This window comes from Hylobates moloch, unplaced genomic scaffold (assembly GCF_009828535.3).
Source record: "Hylobates moloch isolate HMO894 unplaced genomic scaffold, HMol_V3 SCAFFOLD_3, whole genome shotgun sequence".
Classification (NCBI taxonomy): domain Eukaryota; kingdom Metazoa; phylum Chordata; class Mammalia; order Primates; family Hylobatidae; genus Hylobates; species Hylobates moloch.
In genome coordinates this window covers 68,677,586-68,701,062 of record NW_026652278.1, presented here as the reverse complement: position 1 = coordinate 68,701,062, position 23,477 = coordinate 68,677,586, and the positions used below count along the sequence as shown (strand labels likewise).

The 23,477-nt window shown below is 41.7% G+C and overlaps 2 protein-coding genes across 11 annotated transcripts in view; one reads left to right on the top strand and one right to left on the bottom strand.

The window, feature by feature from the left end:
* ADK (adenosine kinase) overlaps nucleotides 1–3,844 on the bottom strand; it is a 584,474-nt gene extending 580,630 nt beyond the window's left edge. For all 3 annotated transcript variants that reach the window (XM_032140553.2, XM_058436404.1, XM_032140580.2), the window contains exon 1: nucleotides 3,723–3,844. In XM_032140553.2, the coding sequence (XP_031996444.1) occupies nucleotides 3,723–3,787 (65 nt within the window). In that variant the 5' untranslated portion in view covers nucleotides 3,788–3,844. The remainder of the gene's footprint in view (nucleotides 1–3,722) is intronic.
* Nucleotides 3,845–4,029: 185 nt separating this feature from the next.
* The window catches only part of AP3M1 (adaptor related protein complex 3 subunit mu 1), a 29,629-nt gene continuing 10,181 nt past the window's right edge, over nucleotides 4,030–23,477 (top strand). The window contains exons 1-4 of one of the 8 annotated variants that reach the window (XR_009212820.1): nucleotides 4,030–4,047; nucleotides 16,704–16,979; nucleotides 18,606–18,777; nucleotides 21,263–21,400. Coding sequence is in view for 7 of the 8 variants with exons in the window: in XM_058436397.1 (XP_058292380.1) it covers nucleotides 4,045–4,047; nucleotides 16,704–16,979; nucleotides 18,606–18,777; nucleotides 21,263–21,400 (589 nt within the window). In the remaining variant the exon portion in view is untranslated. Of the gene's footprint in view, nucleotides 4,048–4,089; nucleotides 4,725–4,757; nucleotides 4,974–12,708; nucleotides 12,867–16,703; nucleotides 16,980–18,605; nucleotides 18,778–21,262; nucleotides 21,401–23,477 lie in introns of those variants that run through there. The other 7 variants (XM_058436397.1, XM_032140527.2, XM_058436398.1 and 4 more) reach the window with 7 other exon arrangements.

The window sequence follows — 23,477 nt, the reverse complement described above, 5'->3', positions numbered from 1 at the left end:
ATGATCCTTAATAATCCTTAATTGCTAATGTCAGATGGAGTAATGATGTGGGCTTTCAGGATTCAACATTTCCTAACATCAACTTTAGAGTTTACAAACATTTGCTGTGATGAATAAGTAGAGCTGTGCCTAAAGAAAAGTAGGCAGAACTTGAGGCTGAAGGTAAAGAGACTGCTTAGGAAGTCAAAACAAAATCTAAGCAAAAGATAAAGTCTAAACGTAAGTCGTGGCAGCAGGAATGGAAAAGGAAAGACATTATAATGTGGATGTAAAATGAATCAAATATCTAGGTCTCAAACTTTAGAGTAAAGGAAGTTACTGGTGCCAGTAACAGATGCAGGAAATGTGGAAAAATGCATAGATTCAGGACAACAGATAATTTAGTTTGGTGTATACGACTTTGAAATGTCAGAAAGTCACTCAGAAGCACATACTCAGCAGACAGTTAAAATTAAGGTCTGGGAAGGCCGGACACGGTGGCTCACATCTGTAATCCCAACACTTTGGGAGGCCGAGGCAGGCAGATCGCTTGAGGTCAGAAGTTCAAGACCAGCCTAGCCAACGTGGCAAAATCCCGTCTCTACTAAAAATACAAAAATTAGCCAGGCATAGTGGTGCACGCCTGTAATCCCAGCTACTTGGGAGGCGGAGGCAGCAGAATTGCTTGAACCCAGCAGGCGGAGGTTGCAGTGAGCCGAGATGGTACCACTGCACTCCAACCTGTGCGCCAGAGTGAGACCCCATCTCAAAAATATATATAAAATTAAATTAAATTAAGATCTGAGAACTGAGAGGCACAGAGATAGAAAGGACACATGTGAGAGTGTCTAATACAAAGCCTGGACCCCATACATCTCTGCTTCAGTCAGACTATCTGCACTTCCCCAACGAAGGCAGCTCTCTCCCAGTTCTGCCACCAAACAAACTTTCCTATAAGGCAGATACCCTACTTCACAGATACCCTACAGTCACAGATGACTGGTTAACTCCTAGTCATCTTTAAGAATGCTCAAGTGTCATTTTCCCAAACCCCACTTATTTCCCACCAAGAGGATGGTACCTGTGCCTTACCTCTTTCTCTATATATATATCCAGTTTTTAACACCATGTCTAAAATAGCATGTACTTGAAAGACAAACTGAAGGAAAAGACTTGGCATGTGCTCAACAAGCCTTGGAAGGCACTGTATTCCCTTAAGAGGTGATCACTAAAGAAATGAACTTGGATGAGATTTCCAAAGAAGAGAAAAGAAAACTAAGTTGTCTTAAATATAAGTGATCATCATGGAACACCTTCATCTAGGGAGCAGTTCCCAAAAATGTTTCTCCACTTCTTTCATCACAAAATACCTCGTCTGTAACACAGGAATCATTGTTCCTACCTCATAGGTCACTGGGAGGGTTAAAAGAGATAACATATATAGAGCACATAGTATAATGTCTAGCACTCAATTAACGTTCCCTTCTTTCCCCTAATCCCACGTGAAAACATGTTAGAGCCTGATTCTTTCTTTGTAAGCAACTGTTATACGCTGAAAAGCAACCAAGCCTAGAAAAATAATAGATATTTGAGAAAGGCAGACTAGCCTTCTCAGATGCTCCCTCTAGAACAGATTTCTCAACCTCAACACCATTGACATATTTGGCCAGATAATTCTTTGTTGTGGGGGTTGTCCTATGTAGGATGTTTAGCAGCATCCCTGAATTCCATCCACTAGGTGCCAATAGCTCTCCCTACCAAAAATATCTTTCTAGACCATGCCAAATGTCCCCTGGAGGGCAAAATTTCCCCTGGTAGAGAATTATTGTCCCAGAGCTGACCAAATTCTCACAAATCCCTAAATCTCCTAAATATTTTCCCTGACATCTACAAATATATCTCATTATTTGTTCCCACTGATGCTGCACATTAAATTATGCTTAGTCTTTATAACCCATTCTCCTTAGCCAAAACTAGTAGCAATCCCCTAACAGTCAAGCAAGCCATCATAAATTAATTCAGTGTAAATACTCAATGCATTATCACACTTTGAGTCTGAAAGCAAATTAATATAATAAAAGTAATAATAGCCGATCCTAAAATGTCTCCCCACAAAATTAGAGATTTGTCCCAGTACTCAAGTGTCTAATCTTTTAACTTCATGTACTACAGGTAGCACTAAGTTCATATTGTATAAAGTGAATTTTGGTTGCCTAAGGAATGCTCTCACCACAGCCTCACAAAGCACTAGGACTGCAGGTATAAGAAAGCATGCTCAGCTAGTTCTTATTTCTGTTCCTGTACTAATTGTTTTATTTGGGCTTCAATATCTTCAATCGTAAAACAGGCATAATTCTTGCCCTCCTTTGATCACAGAACTGTCCAACAAGAAACTGTCCAACAAGATAATAAATAGGAAAACACAGTGAAAATGGATCAGCATTATATATAATTATTTTTATTAAGGAAAAATCTAAGGAAATCTAAGGGTTATATATTCAGTAGGATGGTAGGGAAAAGTTGCATCTGTCTTCCAATTTGGCGAAGGAGGTGCCTTATAAGGAAATACTCTAATAAAGGGCAGAGTAGGGAAAGCACATGCCTTGAACTCAGGTAGGTCTGATTCAAAAGCCCTTGCTCTTTATTCTGCATATAGTTGGAATATTTAAAATAAAAATAGAATATCCTGAGGGTTTTTATTTTAAAGTTTATGTTCTTGATATAAGGTAGGCACACTAACCCTTTGAGGGTAGTAGGAATACATTAAAGGCACTGGCAAGGATTTGTTCACCCTTCATTCAAAGCAGCATGAACACACCACCAGGCCCCTAAGTGTCCTTTTCTTTTCAAGTGTGAGTGATTCCTTCCTTTGGAAGTGAAGAAGAGTGATACTGGAAGAAATGGGATATGTCCTGTATAATCAGGAGTGTCCAAATAGTTTTAAATCAGTTTGATATGTCTATTTTAAGAGGGAAAAAAATCGCTGCCTTTCAACAAACATTTCCAAATCATCAAAGACTGCCTGCTTCACTTTATACTTATTAGGAAAGGATATTTTAACAAATGACTCTTTATAAATAAAAGTTGCAACATCAATCACATGTGAGGCAGGTGTTAGGGGCAGCACTGTCCCCGTTGCTGCCAAAAAGTGCAAATAAAAAAGAAAAATCAACCTTTCCTATCCATTCATCCAAATGTTGCCCCTACAAAGCCTCGGAGGGATCTAGGTCCCTGGTAGAGGGTCCTCAAAGGTGCAGGCTTTCAGACTGTGTACGAAAAGGAAGGTCAACGTGCCCTTCCGCCAACACTCCGAAAAATCTCCAAGAATTCTGACTTTGCCCCAGAGTACAGCAGTTGCCGAGCCTCCTCCCCGCCTTCCCCCGGGAAGAGAAGGCGGCCGCGTACAGACGCTGCTCCGGTCCGGCCTTCCGGGGTCGCACCAGCCCAGCCTGGGCTTGCTCGCAGGTGGCGCGGGCAGCCGGCTCGGCCCCCCTGCCGGCCACGATTGGCGAAGGGCTGCTGGAGCCGGAGCTGCACCAGACAGGCGGCCACTCGGCCAAACTGAGAGAACGTCTGGCAAGGGGTCGCGGCCAAGCGGGCAGCTCCCCGAGGGGCAGGTCCTGCACGTTGGCCCCAAGCTGGCAGTGAGAGACACCACCCAGCGCCGGGGCCGTGCAACCCCACGTGGGCCCTGGCTTGCTTGCAGCGCCGTCACCCTCCTCCCCAAGTCCGGCAGCGCTCACCTCAGCGCTTGCGGCGCCTCCACCTTCAGCTTTTTGGGCTTCGGCTCCTCCTCAGCAGCTGCCATCTTCGCCCTCCCACCCCACTTTGGCTCTACAGCCCACCTCTGCCATCCACTCTCTGGCCCCGCCCCCTCTTCGCATCACCGCCTTTTCCCCAAATCCCGCCCCTCCAGACTCCGCCCATTCTGTGCCTCTGTCATCCACAATCATTGGCTCTATCTCTCGGCACCGACAGCGAATGCCCCGCCCATTCCTGACCCCGCCTCCCCTACCATAAGGGACCCCAGACTGAGTTAGGCAGCAGATGACCGCCTGAATCTAGATGGTGAGAAACCCACCATTTTTCTAGGCCCTGGATGATGTAGAAGATTTAGATACTAAGCCTCAAGAGACGTCTTTCCTCTCATTTACGATCTTCCTGCATATTTAATATTTCTAATATGGTAGACAGAGTCGGTGTCTTTGAAGCTGTTAATCAGGCAATCTCCTGGGCACTCCAGCTGCGGGTCCTCGCGGCCTTCTCGGCTTCATCAGCTTCGGTCGGAGAGGACCCGGCGCCGAATCACTGACTCAGGTGTCGGGGTGAGTGTGAGGGGCGGGAAATCTGTGGACTGGGGACAGCTCCAAAACCCGGGAGTAGGCTGAATAGCTGGAGCCCCCGACTCCAATCTGGGCTCTAGGAGCGTCTTTGGTGCTGTGGGCCAGGGCCTCTTTTCCCCCCCACTCCCAGCCTTCCGGGCTTTCTCGCCAGCAAGGCCGGAAGGGAGCGATCCACCTGCAGCTCAGTGTTTTCAGGCGCCTGAGCCCCGGAGGTCAAGCTTACTGGGTTCCCCCTCTATAGTGAGCTGGAGTACAGACGGCAGGAATCTCAGTCCCAGGTTTCTGCTTTGGAGGACAAAACCCCAAACGGACCTGAGCGGACGTCCTGTTAGCGGGTGGTGCCTGGAAGAGCCTGGGGTGTGGAATGCAGTGAGAAGGGTGTTGCAGTTCTTCAGGAGAGAGGTAACGGGGTTCTAAGCTGAGCAGGTGGCAGTGAGTATGGAAGAGTGACGGGCGATGTGGCTGTTTGTATTTGGTAGATTTGTTTGAACCTGACGCTTACAGCCTTATGTGATTAAGAAGATGGCGCCACTGACAGGAGGAGGAATTTTATGGAGTTTGAGTTTTATCGAATTTGAAACTGGTTTACATGGAGATTGTAGAAAGACTTAAAAAAAAAATTGTGAGAATTAAGCCCGAAAGACTTTCAAGGTGAGACCCAAAACAGATGAAGTTTCATATAAAAGGGTAGGAAGTATTTTTCTTTAGGAGAAAGTTATCAATGACATAAAATGCTGCAATGGTCAGAGGAGGAAGCTGAAATCAGAATAGGTCGTTGGATTTTATAATTAGAAAGTCATTGATCTATTTGAAAGAGATGCTTTAATAGTAACTAAGGAAAAACAGCAAGTGTAGACAAATCCTTCATCATTTGGGGCATGAAGCAAGATTATTGAGAGTGGCGAGATGGGGGAAAGTTTGGGGTTTGTTTTAAAGAATACAAGATACCTATTTGGGGGCAGGAAGCAAGCATCTATTTGAAGATTCAAGAAAAAGTCTTGTCTCCCAGAAGAGAAGGAAAGGAATGGGATCAAGTTACAAGTGAAAGGATTAATTTGGGAAAGACAGAGGGACACTTTCAATTGACACTATAAGAGAAGTGGAGTGGCTCACGCCTGTAATCTCAGCACTTTGGGAGGCTGAGGCGGGCGGATCACGAGGTCAGGAGTTCGAGACCAACCTGACCAACATACTGAAACCCTGTCTCTACTAAAAATACAAAAATTAGCCAGGTGTGGTGGCACACGCCTGTAGTCCCAGCTACTTGGTAGGCTGAGGCAGGAGAATCCCTTGAATCTGGGAGGCGGAAGTTGCATGCTGAGACCTCACCACTGCACTCCACCCTGAGCGACAGAGCCAGACTCTGCCTCGAAAAAAAAAAAAAAAAAAAAGCCTTACGTATCTTTAGGAAAGCTCTCTTTGCAATAAGATTAGATTTTCTTTCTTAATCTTAGGATTTTTATTTCTAACCATTTAATATAATATACGGCCAGGCACGGTATGGCTCATGCCTGTAATCCCAGCACTTTGGGAGGCTGAGGTGGGTGGATCACGAGGTCAAGAGATCGAGACCATCCTGGCAAACATGGAGAAACCCCATCACTACTAAAAATACAAAAATAATCTGGGCGTGGTGGCACGTGCCTGTAGTCCCAGCTACTTGGGAGGTTAAGGCAGGAGAATCGCTTGAACCCAGGAGGCGGAGGTTGTGGTAAGCTGAGATCGCGCCACTGCACTCCAGCCTGGCAACAGAGTGAGACTCCGTCTCAAAATAAAAAACAAAAAAAAAACCAATATACTATGGGCACATAGAGTGCGATGGCTCACACCTGTAATCCTAGCACTTTGGGTGGGTGAGGCGGGAAAATCACTTGAGGCCAGGAGCTGGAGATCAGCCTGGGCAACATAGCAAGACTCCATCTCTACAAAAAATTTAAACATTAACCAGGCTTTGTGGCACGTGATTGTAGTCCTAGCTACTCAGGAGGCGGAGGCAGAATGAGGCAGAAGGATCACCTGAGCCCAGGAGTTCAAAGTTATAGTGGGCTATGATTGGTCCACTGCACTTCAGCCTGGGCAACAAAGCAAGACCCTAACTCTTAAAAAAAAAATACATATACACATACGCTATGGGAGTTCTTTGCAGATTTAAATATTTTTAAGTAGCTCAGTACTATGTCAATTCATGAGTAGCACATGGTATTTACAAAGAAGAGGACTTCTCTCTCCCTTTGGAAATGACCTCTCTCCCATTACACAGAGAAGGAGAGCCATCATCTGCCTGCAGTCAAGTATACAAACCTTCCCTTCAATCTGAAGAGTAGAAAGTGTTCCTTCTCCTTAGAGAAGGCAAACTCTTTCACCTAGTCTGTCAGTAGCATCCTATCCTGCTGTGTCAGGGTCCTCTTTCCGTTTTTCCCTCTCTCCTATGTCAGCTTTTCCCCCTCTGTTCACACCTTTCCTTCAGCATTTAAATGTATTCTTCCTTCACTTTATAAACTGCTGCATTTATTTTCTTGTCTTTTCATCCTCTTCACAGCTAGACTTCTTGAATCTACTCTACATATCTCTATTTTTTTACACTTCTTGCTATTTATTTCCCAGCCCACTGCAATGTCTTATTTCTAGCATTCCACTGAACTACCACTAAAACTCCTTTTTTTTTTTTTTTTTTTTTGAGACGGAGTCTTGCTCTTGTCACCCAGGCTGGAGTGCAGTGGCACAATCTCGGCTCACTGCAACCTCCACCTCCAGAGTTCAAGTGATTCTCCTGCCTCAGCCTCCCGAGTAGCTGGGATTACAGGCGCCTACCACCACGCCCAGCTAACTTTTGCATTTTTAGTAGAGACAGGGTTTCGCCATGTTGGCCAGGCTGGTCTCGAACTCCTGACCTCGTGATCTGCCCACCTCAGCCTCCCAAAGTGCTGGGATTACAGGCGTGAGCCACCGCACCCAGCCCACCAAAACTACTTTTACCAAGATCACCAATGTCCTCTGTGTGTTAAATCATGCATTCTCAAAGCAGATAAAAACTGCTTCTTGTGAGGTGAAAAAAACATATATACTGTTTTTATGTATAAAGCACAAATACATAAACAGAGAATATTCTGTGGTATTAAAATTTTACGGTGATATTAATTAGCTTCATTTAATTATTCCACATTTCATAAATCATAACATCTGGTACCCTTAAATATATACAACTATAATTTGTCAATTTACAGTTGAAAAAGCAAGAATAATAAAAACTTTTATGGGTGAGGAATTTGATTGGCAGGGTGGTGAGAAGATGAAGTCTAAGAGGGCTCCTTAGCAGGCGTTAAGGAAAAGAAAGTTTAAAAAACACCCTTAAATCAACAGACATTTTCAATTCTTTTTTGTTGTTGTTGAGATGGAGCCTCGCTCTGTCATCCAGGCTAGGTGGTGCCATCTCGGCTCACTGCAACCTCCACCTCCCGGGTTCAAGCGATTCTCCTGCATCAGCCTCCAGAGCAGCTGGGATTACAGGCACCCACCACCACACCCAGCTAATTTGTTGGTATTTTTAGTAGAGATGGGATTTCACCATGTTGGCCAGGCTGGTCTCGAACTCCCGAGCTCAGGTGATACAATCCACTTTGGCTTCCGAAAGTGCTGGGATTACAGGTGTGAGCCACCACGCCCAGCTGACATTTTCAATTCTCGTAGCTTAACCTCTTTGTGCCATGTAACAGTATTTACCACTCCATTCTTCTGGAAATACACTAATATGCTATAGTTGCTAAAAACCACCCTGCTTTTTTTCTTATGACTTTTCAGTCACATCTTGGTCATTCTTTAGGTCCACTTCCTTGACCCACCTGCTACTCAAATGTTGGAGTTCTGCCATAAGCTCTCTTCATACTATGCACATTCTTTCTTTTGTTTCAATTCTCCTTGTGATTAATTCCCATTAACAAAAAATCCTGATTACTTACAATTCTGATTCCAATCTGGTTTCTCTAAAGCACCAGAAGTGTATATATAATAGTTTTTTGAATATATTTATTTGGGTCAGATATATCCAGAATTGGTCAAATTACACAGGACCAGGCTAAGTGACACATCTCTCTCCTCTCTACACACCCCCTCCTCCAAGCCTAAATGTTTTTTAGCACAAAACCTAAATGTTTCTCTTATCTTTTCACTGTACCCCATCTTCATAGTCAAGACTCTAGTCCAGGCCATCACCACTCATCTCCCAACTGGTGTCACAAAACCTAAATGTTTCTCTTATCTTTTCACTGTACCCCATCCTCATAGTCAAGACTCTAGTCCAGGCCATCACCACTCATCTCCCAACTGGTGTCACAGTGTTCAGTTACCGGTTATCCAGTTTCCGCAGTGTAATTAGTATGATCTTTCTAAAAATGTAAATCGGATTGCATGATTACCATTAAAAAAATTATAAAATGACTTTACATTGCACTAAGAATAAAGTCCAAACTCCTTAACACATTTAGCATGCTCCATGAACCAATCAGTCTCTGCTTACCTCCTTCTCCAGTTTCATCTCCCCTCTTCCCTCCACCTTCCATATTTGCTAAATTTATACTGGATTTATTTGTCTTGTGTTCTCTCTCACCTCTAAGCCTTGTAGATTCCCACAGCACACTATATTTCCTGTATCATCGTGGGAATTACATCTTACCGTATTGTCTTCTCTGCTGATCTCTAAATGCTGTGAGTGTAGGAACTCTAATTTTGTTTGTTCTTATATACCCGGTGCCTCAAAAGTCTGTGTTGAATGAATATGTGGTCAAGATATTGGCTGAGAATCAGAAGAGTAGATGCTTTTCTGGTCTCATTCTCTCAAGTTCAGTATAGGCCTTTCTGTGCCTTCATCCTATTATATATGGAAGGAATACATTTTTGTTTTTAGACACTGTCTTCCAAGAATATTTTGACTATTGTAAATGCATGCATGTGAATTACCCAGGATGATTATAAAATGTTTAGTAAAAAGGATTTATGATGTATTTAAGCTGCAGTCAAAGCTCTGATGGGTCTGCCTCTGAACACAGTTTCTTCTAGTGGCTTTTAAATAAGCTGGGAGAATTCTGTTTTATGACTCAAAAGCCACTAGGAACAAAAAGATGGTCGTGGTAATAATGAGTGTAGTTTTCTCAGAAAGTTTATTAAAATAATAATTAAAAAAATAACTGCAGCTACTAAAAGGATGATAAATAGTTAAAGAAACAGGCTAATTTACACTGCAGCATGGTATTATTTAATTGTTATATGCATTAGACCTTGGTCATAATATGGATAGAAGAAGTAAGCTTTCTTTTCCTATTATAGAAGGTTAAGATGGGTTTTAAAGCTAAGCACAGTCGAGAACCTACAAGTATTATGCTTTCATCTCAGCACTAAGGATAACAACAATAAATCTAGGAGTCTGGTTTAACTTTCTGTATTCTGAGACCTGAACTACTGCCAATAAAAACAACTTCGGTGGAAACTTTCCTGGAAAGAATTTTTCACCAGCTTAAGAGGATGAGTAGAGATCTGGCCCTGAAATAAAGTAACTACAAAATCACTTGCTTCCAGAACAAGCAACTCTTTCAGAGTGTATTGTGGCAAAGGAGCACTATAAATCCTTGTGAACTATACTTTCAATAGGATGAATGATTCTAGATAACCTGTGTCAGTGCTTTTAAATCTAACTTCCACTCTAAATAATTTATTAAACTTCCTCAGCATAACAACTAGAATGTGTGTTGCCTCCTAACTAAACAGGAAACATATTTTACCTCCTCCTCTTAAATCATAAGCTAGGCTGGGTGCAGTGGCTCATGCCTATAATCTCAGCACTTTGAGAGGCTGAGGCAGGCAGATCACGAGGTCAGGAGTTCAAGACCAGCCTGGCCAACATGGTGAAACCCCATCTCTACTAAAAATACAAAAAATTAGCCGGGCATGGTGGCGCATGCCTGTAATCCTAGCTACTCGGGAGGCTGAGGCAGGAGAATCGCTTGAACCCAGCAGGCGGAGGTTGTGGTACGTGGAAATCATGCCATTGCACTCCAGCCTGGGCAATAGAGCAAGACTCCGTCTCCAAAAAAAAAAAAAAAAAATCATAAGCTAAAGCAGCACATTCATGTACTGTTCAGTATATTAACTACTAACCACATATGGTTATTTAAATTTAAATTAATTAAAATTAAAACTTCAGGCTAGGCTTGGTGGCTCCCACCTGTAATCCCAGAACTTTGGGAGATCAAGGTGGGAAGATCACTTGAGCCCAGGAGTCCAAGACCAGCCTGGGCAATATAGGCAGACTTTGTCTCTACAAAACAAAAATTTGAAACTCAGCTGAGTGTGGTGATGCACGCCTGTAAGCCCAGCTACTCAGGAGACTGAAGTGGAAGGATCGCTTGGGCTCTGGAGGTGGGGGTTGGAGTGAGCCAAGATGGTGCAACTGCACTCCAGCCTGGGCAACAGAGCAAGACCCTGTCTCAAAAAAAAAGCCGGGCGCGGTGGCTCACACCTGTAATCCCAGCACTTTGGGAGGCTGAGGCAGGTGGATCATGAGGTCAGGAGATCAAGACCATCCTGGCTAACGTGGTGAAACCCCATCTCTACTAAAAATACAAAAAATTAGCCGGGCGTGGTGGCAGGCACCTGTAGTCCCAGCTACTGGGGAGGCTGAGACAGGAGAATGGCATGAACCTGGGAGGCAGAGCTTGCAGTGAGCCAAGATCGCGCCGTTGCACTCCTGCCTGGGAGACAAAGCGAGACTCTGTCTCGAAAAAAATAATTAAAATTTCAAAAAAATTGAAATTCAGTATTGGGTACATTAGCCACATTTCAAGTGCTCAATAGCCATGGGTGTAGTGGCTACCATATTAGCACAGATAAAGGACATTTCCATCATTGCAGAAAGCCCTGTTGGACAGTACTGTATTAGAATGTGTTCCTAATAATTAGTCTTTACGAGGCAGATAAGAGCAGGAGCTCAGAATTCAGCTGGATTTAGGTTTGAATCCTAGCTTACTGCGTGATCTTAGGTAATTGACCTAACTTTTCTGAGATGACATTGTCTTGTCTGTAAAGTGGGGATAATAGTAGTATTTATGGCATAGCATTGTGAAAATAAGATGAGATAAAGTGTCCAGCATAGTGTCTGGCCCATAATAAGTACTCAATACATTTTAGATAGTATTAATTCATTTATTATTCGTTATCTTTAATGAATAAAACACTTTGAATGGGGACTGAGTACAGTAGCTTCACTTTGGGAGGCCAAGGCAGGCGGATCACTTGAGGCCAACATGGTGAAACCCCATTTCTACTAAAAACAGAAAAACTAGCCGGGCGTGGTGGTGCACACCTGTAATCCCAGCTACTGAGGAGGCTGAGGCACGAGAATTGCTTGACCATGGGAGACGGAGGTTGCAGTAAGCAGAGATCACACCACTGCACTCCAGCCTGGGTGACAGAGGGAGACTCTGCTCAAACAAACAAGCTTTGTTCCCGAGTAGCTGGGATTACAGGCACACACCACCATGCCCGGCTAATTTTTGTATTTTTAGTAGAGACAGGGTTTTGCCATGTTGGCCAGGATGGTCTTGAACTCCTGACCTCAGGTAATCCACCGGTCTTGGCCTCCCAAAATGCTGGGATTACAGGCATGAGCCACTGTGCCTTTCCAAAAATAACCACATTGAATGGGGCCAAAAGATTAATTTTTTGCAAAGTCCATATGTGACTCACCTGAAGTGCCCAAATCTGAGTCTGCTTGTGGATTACAGTGCTCCACTTGAAGTCATACATTATATATTTCAGATGCTGATTTTATTCCAAGAAAAAGGTGTAATAATAAAAATTTAGTTGCAGATCTTATGGTTGGATATTCCTGTTTCATTTAAAAAATGAAAATGAAAAGTTTATCAGCTAAGATTATAGTTAAAGTCAGCAGGTTCTGTATAGTAAGTCTAAGTATTCTAATGGCACTTATATTAATACCCAGACAGAAATACAAGACACAAAGCAAGACTACTAAGCAAAGCATCTGACTAGATAAAGTAGAAAAATTTGGCAGGTTCCAACCCTGAGATGTCAGAGTTTATTGCTAATAACTCAAGTTGATTGCTTGGCTAAACAGAGGGCTTTAAACAAAGGAATTTTTTGATTCTAATTAAACAGGAACCCTAAACTGTTAACAGTATTCATACTTTATTAATACAATAATTACTAAAACATATCTTAGTAACTAGTAGTATTTACTTGATAACTACTGAACATGTGTTGAATGGGAAGAGGAGATCATCACCACATATTCTTTAAATGTCAGCTGCTTTCATAAAAGAAAGAGTTGATGTTGTTTTCTATGTCAACAGAATCAAATGAATCAATTCTGGAAAGTCTTCCTTTCCTCTTTGGAATTTATCTTCATTCATAGAAACTGTATTCATAGGTTTTAAATTCTTTCTTCTTAGACTGTAGTACTATTACTGGGAATGATTGAGCCACTGGACTAAACACCTGATACTGGTGCTTATACACGTAAAAGATAGGAACAAGGTGAGATAATTAGACATTTTTCCATTGTCCCCCATATTTCAGGGACAATAAACTTCTTATAGGAAGCATAACTAACACTCAGAAAAGTATGCAAATCATAATGTAAAGCCTAATGAGTTATCATGGAAGGAACACAGCTTGTAAACATCATGCAGGTCAAGAAATAAAACATTGGCCGGGCGCAGTGTCTCACTCCTGTAATCCTGGCACTTTGGGGGGCTGAGGCAAGTGGATCACGAGATCAGGAGTTCAAGACCAGCCTGGCCAACATAGTGAAACCTCGTCTCTACTAAAAATACAGAAAAAAAAAAAAAAATCAGCCAGGCATGGCGGTGTGCGCCTGTAATCCCAGCTACTAGGGAGGCTGAGGCAGGAGAATCTCGTGAACCCGGGAGGCGGAGATTTCAGTGAGCTGAGATAACACCATTGCACTCCAGCCTGGGCGACAGTATAAGACTCCATCTCAAAAAAAAAAAAAAAAAAGGAAGAGAAAAAAAAGAAATAAAACATTACCAGCACTCTAGGAGATAAACCCCATGGCCCTCCACTCTCCATAAAGGAAACCATTTGATTTAACGTAGATTAGTTTTGCCTGTTCTACAGCTTCATATAAATGGAATCATACTGTGTGTATTCTTTTGCATCTGGCTTCATTTATTCAACATCATATTTGTAAGATTCGTTTGTATGTATATATTCTTTGAGTAAATGTCTTTTCAAATCCTTTGCCCATTTTTTAATTGGCTTGTTTGTTTATTTATTTTTTTATGTTTTAGAGGCAAGGTCTCCCTCTGTCACCCAGGCTGGTGTGCAGTGGTGGGATCATAGTTCACTGCAGCCTCAAACTCCTGGACTCAGGCGATCCTCCCACCTCAGCCTCCCAAGTAGCAGGGACTACAGGTGTGAGCCCCTATGCCTGGCTAATTTTTAAATTTTTTTGAAGAGACAGGGTCTCAAACTCCTGGGCTCAAGCAATCCTCCCTCCTCGGCCTCCCAGAGTGCTAGGATTACAGTTGTGAGTCACCACACCTGGCCCTTCTTATTATTGAGTTCTTTATATTTTCCGGATAGGGGTCCCTTTAAGATATATGGTTTCAAATATTTACTCTCATTTTCTGGATTTTTGCTTTCTTGATGATGTCCTTTGAAGCACTGAAGTTTTAATTTTGATAGACTCTAGGTTATCTATTTTTTATTTTTCTTGCCTGTACTTTTGGTATCATATCTTAAAAAACATTGTCTAATCCAGAGTCAAAATCTATGCATATTTTTTTCTAAGAGTTTTATCATTTTGGCTTTTCCAATTAGGTCTTTGATACATTTTGTGTTGCTTTTTGTATCCAATTTCATTCTTCTGTATGTGGAAATCCAGTTGTTCCAGTACCATTTGTTGAAAAGGTTGTTCTCTCTCCAACTGGTCACCCAGGTCTTAGCACCCTTGTTGAAAAATCAGTTGACCATAAATGTAAGGGTTAATGTTCTGTTGATCTGTATGTCTGTCCTTGTGCCAATACCACATAGTAGTTTTGTAGTAAGTTTTGAAATCAGGAAGCACGAGTTAACCATCTTCGTTGTTCCTTTTTTAATTCAAATATATATATTTTTCAATCTTTTTACATTCTATATATTTTTGTAAGCATCCCCCCGATTCTTTTTTCATAGTAAATCAGACTATAGATGAAGCATTTCAGACCTTTTGTCAATCATGTCAAGTGTGAGGAGAAGTCTTTTGTAAGTCAGCCAAGTATTTCAAAATAAAAAGCTTTTCCAAAAGTAAAGGCAGAAGACCCCGCTTTGAAGGCACTGGTCAGCACAGAAAGGCTTGCAAAGATGTGTAGGGGAGTCCACCGGTTACAGGTGTAAGGTGAGTTTAACCTACGGCGACCAGCTGGCCAGGAGCGCCCCAAGGCAGATGAGGACGTGGGGCTTGGGTGCACGGCCGCCTGCAGCCATCTCGCCCCAGATCCCGGCTCAGGAAACGCAGACTTGGGCTGGGGTTGATGTGTGCGCCCCAGGGCCCCGGCACCCAGGGGACCGAGGGCTCCTCCCAGGTCCTTGGAACGGCAGAGTGGCTCCCAGGAAGGATGTTCAGCTGCAGGTGGGGGTCCCTGCTCCCAAGCGCCCTGGCCGGGGAGGGATGGCGCACTCTACCCCGTTCGCTCCTGTTGTTCCTTTTCTAGATTGTTTTGGCTGTTGATCTTTTTCAATTCCATATGAATTTTAGGATTAGCCTGTCAAATTCCACGAAAAGGCAGCTGGGATTTTTGTTGTTGTTGTTTTGTTTTTTTTTTGAGATAGAGTCTTGCTCTGTCACCCAGGCTGGAGTACAGTGGTGCAATCTTGAGTCTCAGCTCACTGCAACCTCCGCCTCCTGGGTTCAAGCGATTCTCCTGCCTCAGCCTCCCGAGTAGCTGGGACTACAGGTGCATGCCACCACGCCCAGCTAATTTTAGTAGGGATGGGGTTTCACCGTGTTAGCCAGGATGGTCTGGATCTCCTGACCTCGTGATCCACCCACCTCGGCCTCCCAAAGTGCTGGCATTACAGGCGTGAGCCACCGCACCTGGCCTTTTTTTTTTTTTTTTTTAGTAGAGACGGAGTTTCTACACGTTGGCCAGGCTGGTCTTGAACTCCCGACCTCAGTTGATCCGCGTGCCTTGGCCTCCCAAAGTGTTGGGATTATAGGCATGAGCCACTGTGCCCAGCCTGAAATTGTTTTCTTTATTTCATTTTCAGGTTTTTTTTTGGGTTTTTTTTTGTTTGTTTTTTTTGTTTTTTTAATAGAGATGAGGTCTCACTATGTTGCGTAGGCTGGTCTTAAACTCCTGAGCTCAAGCAATCCTCCTTCCTCAGCCTCCCACAGTGCTGGGTTTATAAGCATGAGCTACAATGCCCAGCCCATTTTTAGTATTTTATAGCTATAGTGGATAGAAATATAATTGATTTGTATATTGACTTGTATCCTGCAAGCTTGCTGAACTAAATTTATTAGCTCTAATAGGTTTTTGTGTGTGTGTGTGTGGATTCCTTAGGATTTTCTATATACAAGATTGTATCTTCTACAGGTACAGTTTTACTTCTTCCTTTCCAATTTGGAAGCATTTTGTTTTATTTTCTTACTTAATTGCCCTGGTTCAAACCTCTAGTACCATGTTGAATAGAAATGATGGGACAGGACATCCTTGTTAGGTTTTGTTATTAAGGAGAAAGTGTTCAGTCTTTCACCATTAAATTTAATATTAGCTGTGGAGTTTTCATCAGGTTAAGAACTTTTTTTTTTTTTTAGTTAGGGTCTCACTTGGTCACCCAGGCTAGAGTGCAGTGGCACAATCTTAGCTCTCTACAGCCTCGATCTTCCTCCTGGGCTCAAGCAATTCTCCTGCTTCATCCTCCCTACCTAGGACTACAGGCAAGCGCCACCATGCTTGGCTAATTTTTGTATTTTTTGTAAAGATGGTGTTTTGCCCTGTTGCCCAGGCTGGTCTCAAACTCCTGAGCTCAAGCAATCCGCCCACCTCAGCCTCCCAAAGTGCTGACATTACAGGCATGTGCCACTGAGCCTGGCTAAGGAAGTTTGTTTTTGTTCTTAAGTGGCTTTCTTTGTTTTTGTTTTTTTTTTTTCCGTAAAAGGCTGTTGGATTTTGTCAAATGCAATTTCTGCACCTTTTGAAATGATTGTTTTAGTTCTTGTTGTATATCATGTTGATTGATTTTTGTATATTGAACCAGCCTTGCATTCTTAGAATAAATCCCACTTGGTCAAGGTGTGTAATCTTTTTGTATATGTTAAATGATATTTAACGTATAATAAATTTAAACCTTTCTTTGCCCCAACAGAAAATGATCCACAGTCTATTTCTCATAAACTGTTCCGGTGACATATTTCTAGAGAAGCACTGGAAGAGCGTTGTGAGCCAGTCTGTCTGTGATTATTTCTTTGAAGCTCAAGAGAAAGCTGCTGATGTTGAAAATGTACCACCTGTCATTTCAACACCTCACCACTACCTCATTAGTATCTACCGGGATAAGCTCTTCTTTGTATCTGTCATACAGACTGAAGTGCCACCTCTCTTTGTAATTGAGTTCCTACATCGAGTTGCTGACACTTTTCAGGTTGGTTATCTGTCATACCTTTCTAACTTAAATGACCCAAGTTAGCTGAAGATGAGACATGATTATATTATTTAATTACCCAGGTTTTGATGTTTACTGTCTGTCTCTCTCTGTTTAAGCATAAATTCATAAACCCTTTTCTATGTGGTATACAGTTACACACATGGCTGCTCTATTCACTGTTTTTTATATGTATTACAGATTACAGTTGGCTCTCCATATACATGGGTTCTGCATCCATGAATTCATCCAACCTTACATGGCAAATATTTGAACAAAAAAATCGAACTGAATATGTACAAACTTCTTCTTCTCATTATTACTTAAACAATACAGTATAACAAATAGTTACATAGCATTTACACTGTGTTAGATATTACAAGTAATCTAGAGGTGATTTAAAGTATATAGGAGGATGTGTATAAGTTATGTGCAAATACTATGCCATTTTATGTCAGGGACTTGAGAAGTGTGAATTTTGGTATCCACAGGGGATCCTGGAACTAATTCCCACAAATACCAAGGGATGACTGTATATCATCGGGAAACAATAATGCCCTCCATATACAGTTCTCTTAATGGTCTCAAGATTTTCATTGGTTATAAACTCTTCTATATTTACATTTTATTATTTTCTGTTGTCTTGCTGAATATACCAAATAATTTAAGCTTATCTATATGTATTTTGGGATAGTTAATCAGGGTGAATGAAGTTTATAGCTCAAATTCCAATTTAATGTTTCAATACTTTCTGGTATAATATGTAATAGGAATTAAATTCAATCTAGAAATATCAAGAAAATATTGAGGAATAATATTAGGACAATAGAGGGGTTTTTTTTGTTTGCTTGTTTTGTTTTGTTTTGTTTTGCTTTGTTTGAGACGGAGTCTCACTCTGTTGCCTAGGCTGGAGTGCAGTAGCATGATCTCGGCTCACCACAACCTCCGCCTCCTGGGTTCAAGCAATCCTCCCGCCTCAGCCTCTCAAGTAGCTGGGACCACAGGTGTGCACCATCACACTCAGCTAATTTTTGTATTTTTTTTTTTTTTTTTTTTTTTTGAGACAGAGTCTCGCTCTGTCTCCCAGGCTGGAGTGCAGTGGCACAATCTCGGCTCACTGCAAGCTCCGCCTCCCGGGTTCACGCTATTCTCCTGCCTCAGCCTCTCCGAGTAGCTGGGACTACAGGCGCCCGCCACCACGCCCGGCTAATTTTTTTGTATTTTTTAGTAGAGACGGGGTTTCACCAGGGTCTCGATCTCCTGACCTCGTGATCCGCCCGCCTCGGCCTCCCAAAGTGCTGGGATTACAAGCGTGAGCCACCGCGCCCGGCTAATTTTTGTATTTTTAGTAGAGACAGGGTTTCACCACGTTGGGCAGGCTAGTCTTGAACTCCTGACCTCAAGTGATCCACCCGCCTCAGCCTCCCAAGTTGCTGGGATTACAGGCATGCATGGGCCACCATGCCCGGACTATAGAGGTTTTTTTCCCCTGCTCTGTTTTACATTATGTTCAGCATCTTAAGCAATGAATTATGCTACTCTAAGTTTATTCTTCAGAACAAAAAGTATTTAGCAAGCCTTTCCTTGTGCCTTCCATTGTGTGATATTTTGTGTGTATTTTGTCAGGACTACTTTGGTGAGTGTTCAGAGGCTGCAATTAAGGATAATGTGGTGATAGTATATGAACTCTTAGAAGAAATGTTAGACAATGGATTTCCACTGGCTACCGAATCTAACATTTTGAAAGAATTGATTAAACCACCAACAATTCTACGCTCTGTTGTCAACTCTATTACAGGTAAGATGAAAACATACTTTGCTAGTAACTGAGCAATTAAAACTTTGTAAACAACTCATTATTGCTCATGATCTGACATATTATTAAGGTAGTACAATTTGGCCATAATTAAAGTTACTGGTAAAGTTAAAATGGATGTACTATATATTTATTTTCATGGAAAGAGGCTAGACCTTAAGTGAAAAGAACTTTTGGTTATTACTCCTTTTTTTTTTTTTTTCTAAAACACCACAACAATATTATTACCATTATTTAACACTAAATACTAAGACTGAATAAATTGTTCCAGTTAGTCCTAAAGAAGCCAGTATATGAGCCCACTTAGAAGAGAATTTAGTCCATTTATAGACTGGCATTTTAATATTTAAAATAGCATTACATAACTGCTGTGCTGCTACTCCACAATTACTAGAGAATAGAAAATTTAAGATACTTAACCACACAGTACTACAATCTCCTCCAAGTCTTTGTTTTTATGCATGCAGAAGATGTATTAAGAAAAAATAGGAAATAATTTACTTATGAGATCTCATGCATTGTGGGCCTGTACTTGTGTTGTAAGCTTCCAGCTGGGTTTAATTCTTGAGTGTAGCTAGAAATTAGGCACATCCAGATGCCAATATTCTTTCGAAAGCATTAAAGTCTTTTAGAGAAAGATTCCTATGAAATGTTATATGCCACTCCAACTCCACTGTCCACCACTGTAAATCCTTGTCCAGTGCCTTGACCTAAAAATGAGGTGAGAGAGGCCTATAAGAAAAAGATCATTCAGCAGCTCTTTATTCATCCTCTGTGTAAGGATGAATGTTAGGAGAAATTCAGAGAAAGATAAGATGGCGTGTCTGTGCTCCTAAAACTTATACTCTGAATGGGACATTGGAAAAAAAATTAAAGTAAGTAAGTAACTGTATAAGACTTTAAAAAGCAATTCCATACTTCACAGATAATGTAATAGCATTGGAAAATAAATACACATGATGTAATGTTAAATTGAAAAGTCAGCACAAAACTGAAAAAAATTATTCTTGTGTATAAATATTCACTCAGACAAAAAAGTTCTAAGTATTTACAATGATTATACCCAGCTAAATACAGATCATCTTTATTTTTGCTTTATACTTTCTAATTTTCCAAAATAAGCATGTATTTTATAGTCAGAGAAAAGTTACTAAAATATATAATGCAAAACATAACAGATTCATAAGGCAGTGTATTATAAAGTTCAAGAGAATGGTTCCATTAATGAAGTAATCCCTCCTGAACTGTGGTGGGTGGCCACCTTGGAGAATCAGTAGAATTCAGGAAGTGAGGGAGGAATAAGAGCATTCTGCATAGGTGGAACTGTATGAGAAAAAAACACACATGAAAGAGAAAAACCTAAAGTTTTGTTAATCCCTTTAGCAGAAGCAGAACTGTTTTTCAGTTGAGAAGTTAGAGATCAAATTAAAAAGTAGAGAAACTCCTTCAAAGCTAGGATAAATATTTAGCTTTTATCATAAAGCCAGTGAGCAAACATTGAAGGTTTTTGAGCAGGAAGATAACATGATTATAGGTTGCAGGTAGGAACACTAATCATAAGTAGACTGCAAAATTGTAGATACAGTATGATTGCGACTATATTTTAAAGTGCAATTAAAAACCAAAATTATCAAAACAGAAAAAAGTACAACCTTCTGGTGGTGGAAATATTCAAAGAAATATACCAAAATGTTAATATTATATTAAAATGTTAATACCATAATATTAACAAAAATGTTAATTATACATGTATTTTGTTAGTAAGAAGACAAGTGTTTTTCCTTAAACCACCTTTCTGAACTCTACCTTTTTGTTGTTGTTGTTAAGTATGTAGTACTTTTGAATGGGAAATATAAATTAACCAAAATATTTAGTAAGTCACAGCTCAAAGATATGTGTTTTGGACAACCAGACTTATTTTTAGGCATGTGTCAGTTTACCAGGAAATTAGCCGGATACTGAATACTAGCTATATTGCAGCCGTATGGGTATGCTGACCTTAAAATAGGAAAAGGCCAGATTCCATTTACTCCACTGAGGCCTGCTTGGCAGCATCTCTTGTAAAATAAAGTTGAATACTGAAGGGCCTAGTTATAACTCTATTCTCACTGGAGACATTTTATTGGCGGAAGATTTTGAAACAACCCACCTCTTTTTTCATCAGTGGCAGAGATTCTGTTGTTGAGCCACTGAAATTAGATTAGGTTACTGTTAACACACAGGAAGCAAAAGATAATTAAATAAATTTAACCTGGTTTGGCAGGTAGACAGAGGGCCACATGGCCTATATTTCTGTTCTAGAAATTTGATCATGTTGGTATGGATATGTCTGACAATTCTAGTGACCATCCACAACTTCATTAAGAAAAATCCAAACATGGATGAAGCAGCTTTTTTTTTCCTAGTAATAAATTTTCTCATGACTGTTTTACACATCAGCTTTGCCTTCTCCTTTTTTGGTTTCTAGGCAGTAGTAATGTTGGGGACACACTCCCCACTGGGCAACTGTCCAACATACCATGGCGTCGGGCAGGGGTAAAGTACACAAACAATGAAGCCTATTTTGATGTTGTTGAAGAAATAGACGCAATTATAGATAAATCAGGTAATTGTGTGCATGTCATCTTATTTGGGGAAAAACAATTCATCTGACACAGATGAATAGAAAACTGAAGTCCTGGCTGGGCGCGGTGGCTCATGCCTGTAATCTCGGCACTTTGGGAGGCCAGGGCAGGCGGAACATGAGATCAGAGTTCGAGACCAGCCTGGCCAACATGGTGAAACTCTGTCTCTAATAAAGATACAAAAAGTTAGCCGGGCATGGTGGCACGCACCTGTAATCCCAGCTACTCAGGAGGCTGAGGCAGGAGAATTGCTGGAACCCAGGAGGCAGAGGTTGCAATGAGACAAGATCATGCCATTGCACTCCAGCCTGACTCTGTCTTAACAAAAAAAAAAAAAAAAAAGAAAGAAAGAAAAGAAAATTGAAGTCCTTTGGCAGTATGGTTTTAGTGGAAAGGCATTCATTATCTGATGATTTTTAAATCTGTTTGTTAGTTTATTTATTTACTTATTTGAGACGGGGTCTCACACTGTTGCCCAGGCTGGAGTGCAATGACATGATCTTGGCTCACTGGAACCTTCACCTCCTGGGTTCAAGCGATCCTGCTGCCTCAGCTTCCCAAGTAGCTGGGATTACAGGCATGAGCCACCACACCTGGCTAAATTTTTTTTTTTTTTTTTTTTTTTTTTGAAACACAGTTTCACTCTTATTGCCCAGGGTGGAGTGCAATGGTGCAATCTTGGCTCACCGCAACCTCCGCCTCCCAGATTCAAGCAGTTCTTCTGCCTCGGCCTCCCGAGTACCTGGGATTACAGGCATGCACCAGCACGCCCAGCTAATTTTGTGTTTTTGGTGGAGATGGGATTTCTCCATGTTGGTCAGGCTGGTCTCGAATTCCTGACCTCAGGTGATCCGCCCGTTTCGGCCTCCCAAAGTGCTAGGATTACAGGCGTGAGCCACTGCTCCCGGCCCTGGCTAATTTTTTGTATTTTTAGTAGAGACGGGGTTTCACAGTGTTGGCCAGGCTGGTCTCGAGCTCCTAACCTCAAGTGATCCACCTGCCTTGGCCTCCCAAAGTGCTGCGATTACAGGCGTGAGCCACTGCACCTGACCCATAAATCTGTTTATTTTGCCCATAGGTTACATATAATTTTCATAACCACTAGTTGAGGTCTGCCAGACATGTAAATCAGAACTCATAATGCCTTACTTTAAGCCAATTATTACCCTATGTACCTCTACCTCTTGCTATTTATTCCTTCTAACATTTATTGAAAATCTACTATATACCATGCTTTTGCTACTACATTATGTGCAGTACTTCTGGTAAAAGCCCCTATCTGATTATTTTTCACTTTTTTTTTTTTAAGTACAGGGTCTTGCTCTTTTGCCCAGGCTGGAGTGCACTGGCACAGTCCCTGCTTACTGTAGCCTTGACCTCCAGCTCATGTGATCCTCCTACCTCAAACTCCTGAGTAGCCTATAGTCCCAGCAAATCAGGATGTACACACCACATGCCACCATGCCTGGCTAACTTTTATTTATTTTTTTTTGTACAGACAGGGTCTCACCATGTTGCCCAGGCTGGTCTTGAACTCCTGGGCTCAAGCAGTTTACCTACCTCAGCCTTCCAAAGTGCTGGGATTACAGGCCTCAGCCACCACACCCAATCTAATTATCTTTTTAACCAGACAAAACAATAGTACTCTATAAGAATCGTAAAACTTTATTATTAAAAATAGCAGCCGAGCATGGTGGATCATGCCTGTAATTCCAGCACTTTGGGGGGCCAAGGCAGGCAGATCACTTGAGGTCAGGAGTTTGAGACCAGCCTGGCCAACATGGTAAAACCCCATCTGTACTATAAATACAAAAATTAGCTGGGCATGGTGGCAGGCGCCTATAATCCCAGCTACTCGGGAGGCTGAGGCAGGAGAATTGCTTGACCCCAGGAGGCAGAGGTTGCAGTGAGCCAAGATTGCACCACTACACTCCCACCTGGGTGACAGAGTGCGACTCCATCTCAAAAAAAAAAAAAAGAAAAAAATCTAGTCCTTGCCTTACATTTATTTTATACATAAGGAAAGCCCAGAAGGGTTAAGTGAACTGTTCCAGGTCA